The sequence below is a fragment of the Octodon degus genome, unplaced genomic scaffold, assembly GCF_000260255.1.
Source record: "Octodon degus isolate 3935 unplaced genomic scaffold, OctDeg1.0 scaffold00043, whole genome shotgun sequence".
NCBI lineage: Eukaryota > Metazoa > Chordata > Mammalia > Rodentia > Octodontidae > Octodon > Octodon degus.
In genome coordinates this window covers 10,602,711-10,606,651 of record NW_004524619.1, presented here as the reverse complement: position 1 = coordinate 10,606,651, position 3,941 = coordinate 10,602,711, and the positions used below count along the sequence as shown (strand labels likewise).

Below are 3,941 nucleotides of genomic sequence, written 5' to 3'. Positions count from 1 at the left end.
ACACACACACACACACACACACACATAAATAAATAAAAATAAAAATTAAAAAAAAAAAAAAGAAACTGAGAAAAGGCAAATGAGAAGAATCCACTTGGGGATTGAACTCAGGCCCTTGTACGTGCCAGGCAAGCACTTACTCTACTGAACCATCTCCCCAGCCCTCCAGATTTTTATAAACCCAGCAAGACAAAATTGAAGTTTGTGTTTTGTTCTTAATTTCTATCAGATCTAATACCAAAGGAGAATTTGGAGAAGTGGCTGAATTATTTGACAAAAGAATTGCCAACTGTAGTGTTCAAAGCCTCAACAAATCCAAAGGATAGAAGGAGAATAAGCAAGGTACACTTCATTGTTAATGGTGGGAAGTGTTCTTTCAGATTTCGGATGGTTGAAATATGATGAGTATATGAGAAGTTGATAAAAAAAGTGAAAAATAACAAGATCCAACTCTGATTTCATCCAAAGATCATCTGAAGAAATCCGTCCTCTTGTTTAAGAGCTGGGCTGTAGTGCTAATTTATTGGGATTTATGTGTTTTCAGAATAATAAAATTAATGTATTTGAAATTTTAACAGGTGAAGGTAAAGAGGAAAGCTGTCTCACCGAAAAGCAGTTTCTGCTTTGGCAAAGAGGGTCTTTGTAAACTTCTTGAAGGTTTTCAGGAGACTTATGGCAAGCCTATCCAGGTGGGAGTAATTGGTAAGTTTCAGTTTATTGAATTCTGCCTTTTAAGTGTCAAGATACTCCACCAAGCATCTTTGCTTCTTAAGAACATCTCGAAATGAAGGGCTTCCTCAAAAGCATTGATCTTGTCTATTTCATCACATCACATAAATACAACTTAAAAACTTCATTGCTGCCAGGTTTATTTCCTTACTAAGACTGGGCAGTACAGGAAGTTGAATTCTAAAGCCCATTGATAGCTGGGGCTGTAGCTCAGTGGAAGAGAGCATATGCTTCACATGTGGGAGGCCCTGGGTTCAGTCCCCAGCACCACAAAAAGTGAATTACCTACATATATAATTTCATCGCTTGTGCAAGAAATGAAGCAAAGTATGTCTTAGTGTTGAAATTTAGACACTAACATCCAACTCTGATAATGGCAAGAAGCAGTAGGCAGACATAAAATTGAGCAGTGAAAATTTTATGATTACCAGTACATTAAATTTAATGTCTTGTGTCTGTGAATCTCCCTCTTCCCCTTTTTATAGGTTTCCCAAATGTGGGGAAAAGCAGCATTATTAATAGCTTAAAACGTGAACGAGTATGTAACGTTGGTATATCCATGGGGCTTACAAGGTAAGCTAAACTTTTTTTTTTTTTTGGCAGTACTGGGGATTGAACTCAGGACCTTGTGTTGTTCTTTATTTAAAGTCAAAGAAAGGAAAAGGCTCAGGCTTACAGTGGTATAGAGTATAGGTTTGGAGGAAAATTATAGTGGGAATAGTTGTCCCCAATTTGGTTTGAAAGACAAGTAGATTGAGGGAAAAAAATGAAAGCTGCCTCCAACAGTGTTTTTCTTGAATTTGGCCTTGGCTTTGAAAATGGAATAGAAGCTTTCCAGGTAAAATATTATGGTACGAGAAATAGCTGTTAACTGTTAGATGTAGACGTAGAAGCTATAACATGTAGTTTCTCTTTCAAAGAGGTGAATATCCTCTTAGGATTTGAGATATCCATGAAGCAAATGATGATGAATTGGATCTGACTCACTGTGTTGAGTTTGTTCAATCCAACCCTGAGCTTCATTGTCTACATCTAATCTTGTAGATAAAACAAGTGCCAAAATAATTGGTCTTATTTTAGGAGTATGCAGGCTGTTCCCTTGGACAAACAGATCACAATTTTAGATAGCCCAAGTTTCATTGTGTCACCACTCAACTCCCCCACGGCCCTTGCTCTACGAAGTCCAGCAAGTATTGAGGTAGTAAAGCCACTGGAGGCTGCCAGTGCCATCCTGTCCCAGGCTGATGCTAGACAGGTAAATGCTCCCCCTTTTTAATTAATTTTCAAGTGTTCTAAAAACCTACTGTGTTGTCAGATGAATGACAATTCCTTCCTTTTTTTTTTTTTTTAAAGGTAATTCTAAAATACAATGTCCCAGACTATAAGAATTCTCTAGAATTTTTTACTAATCTTGCTCAAAGAAGAGGACTGCACCAAAAAGGTGGAAGCCCAAACGTTGAACGTGCTGCCAAATTGCTGTGGTCCGAGTGGACAGGGTAAGTTTTCTCTCTGGTGTTTTGATCAATACTTAGAATAAAGCAACTGGCTTTTGACAGATCTTATTTTTAATACCAGTGCTTCATTAGGTTACTATTGCCAGCCCCCTGCATCCTGGACTCTTTCTCCACATTTTAATGAAAGTATTGTGGCAGATATGAAAGGGGGCTTTAATCTGGAAGAACTGGACAAGAACAATGCACACAGCATACAAGGTGAGTGAGACTTGTGTTTCACTGGTGTTTTCTTCTGTTGATGTGCTGATAGAAGCCTCATTAGGTTTTGCTCCTTTCCTAGTCATCCAGGGCCCTTGTTCAGCCAATAGCATCCTTTTCTGGTCTTTGGGTCTGACAAATGGAATAACAGAGGAGAAAGACATACAAGAATTGCCAAAACAGAGGGGAGAGAGGAAACAAGAGGAAACCGAGGATGACAAAGAGAAGGTCAGTAACCAGGAAAGTGTTGATTGTAAAGTTGGTGTGAAGGGTGTTCTCTGTAAGTTATTTAAAGCTGAAGTGCTTTTCTACCTTCATGATTTATAATAAATGTAAGGTTAAATGGGGAAAGTAGCATGCAGTTGATCAAAAGAAGTGCCCCATACAGTTTTTGTTTGTTTGTTTGTCCTGGGCAATGAAACCAGGATCTCTTGCCAGGTAGGTCCTTATGCCACTCAGCTATCTCCCTGGGTTCCCACAGTTTTTAAGTATTTAAGGCTTATGATCATATAAGCAAGGATTGCTGATTGTACCATTTCTCTGTCCCATAGGAAAAGATCTCAGAAATGTCCCATATAGAAGAAACAAAAGAGGAGGCACTACCAGAGGAATCTAGTATTGCAGGTGAATCTGGGGCAGAGGACTTCACAAAGCAGCTTGCCATATAAGTACATTTGTTTGTTTAAATCCTGTCTATTTCTGTTCAATGTAGGTGAACCATCTACAAGATCTCTTACTATCTTGGATGAAAAGACCAAAGAGGATGATGCTTATGACTTCAGCAGAGATTTTGTATAACTCATCCTTTCATGTGGATCTTAACATTTAAGGCAAACTGCTACAATGTTTTGCTATGTCATACACACCAAAATTTGGTATGTTTAAATTTTGAGAATGAGTATCATGTACACATTAAAGCAATTAAACAATTTAGAAAAGTGTCCACATTTAATGATAAAAGGATTAACTTAATACAGTGAGGGAAGTAGTTATCTGGAAACAAATGTACTGAAAATTAGGTTTTATTTATACATCAGGCCACAGCTTATGAAGTTTAGATCCATCAGCAGTTTGAACTAGGTGTACTAGTTACACCAGTTGTATGGGTCCATTCTGGTCAGTTCACACTAATAAGCAAACACCTGGTGAGGCAGATGGGACACATCTTGAAAGCATAAACTGTCATCTTTACTCAGATGAAATGGTTTTCCTTGGGTTGCTACAGATAGGCATTGACACCTACCAATAAGTTACTTTCCACATGCTGTCTTCCAGGATTTCCTGAGAGAGACTTACAGTTAAATTGTTTTACTTTATGTTTGAGATCTCCGTATGTCTTCGGATTAGACTGAATTTGCCTGTTGGATCTGGAATATACCATTTTTCCCATATATCAGTGTATGAAGCAGTTCTTCCCCATGGCTTAAAATGTCCATTCCAATGGAGTAACTTAGCAGCCTTTACAAACTGGGGTGAATATCTTTTTCCAGCACTAGAACC

At 38.1% G+C, this 3,941-nt stretch overlaps 1 protein-coding gene and 2 non-coding genes across 3 annotated transcripts in view; all 3 read left to right on the top strand.

Annotated features, from left to right (window-relative positions):
* Nucleotides 1-3,374, top strand: part of Gnl3 (G protein nucleolar 3) — a 7,788-nt gene extending 4,414 nt beyond the window's left edge. Inside the window, exons 7-15 of the mRNA XM_023715730.1 lie at nucleotides 230-342; nucleotides 579-702; nucleotides 1,215-1,302; nucleotides 1,810-1,984; nucleotides 2,083-2,225; nucleotides 2,305-2,441; nucleotides 2,524-2,669; nucleotides 2,993-3,065; nucleotides 3,154-3,374. Coding sequence (XP_023571498.1) covers nucleotides 230-342; nucleotides 579-702; nucleotides 1,215-1,302; nucleotides 1,810-1,984; nucleotides 2,083-2,225; nucleotides 2,305-2,441; nucleotides 2,524-2,669; nucleotides 2,993-3,065; nucleotides 3,154-3,239 — 1,085 coding nt within the window. The 3' untranslated portion in view covers nucleotides 3,240-3,374. The remainder of the gene's footprint in view (nucleotides 1-229; nucleotides 343-578; nucleotides 703-1,214; nucleotides 1,303-1,809; nucleotides 1,985-2,082; nucleotides 2,226-2,304; nucleotides 2,442-2,523; nucleotides 2,670-2,992; nucleotides 3,066-3,153) is intronic.
* On the top strand, nucleotides 386-468 carry LOC111816893. Its single transcript, XR_002821213.1, has one exon. It is a non-coding gene; the product is annotated as a small nucleolar RNA SNORD19B (small nucleolar RNA).
* On the top strand, nucleotides 1,679-1,755 carry LOC111816890. Its single transcript, XR_002821212.1, has one exon. It is a non-coding gene; the product is annotated as a small nucleolar RNA SNORD69 (small nucleolar RNA).
* Nucleotides 3,375-3,941: the final 567 nt, after the last annotated feature.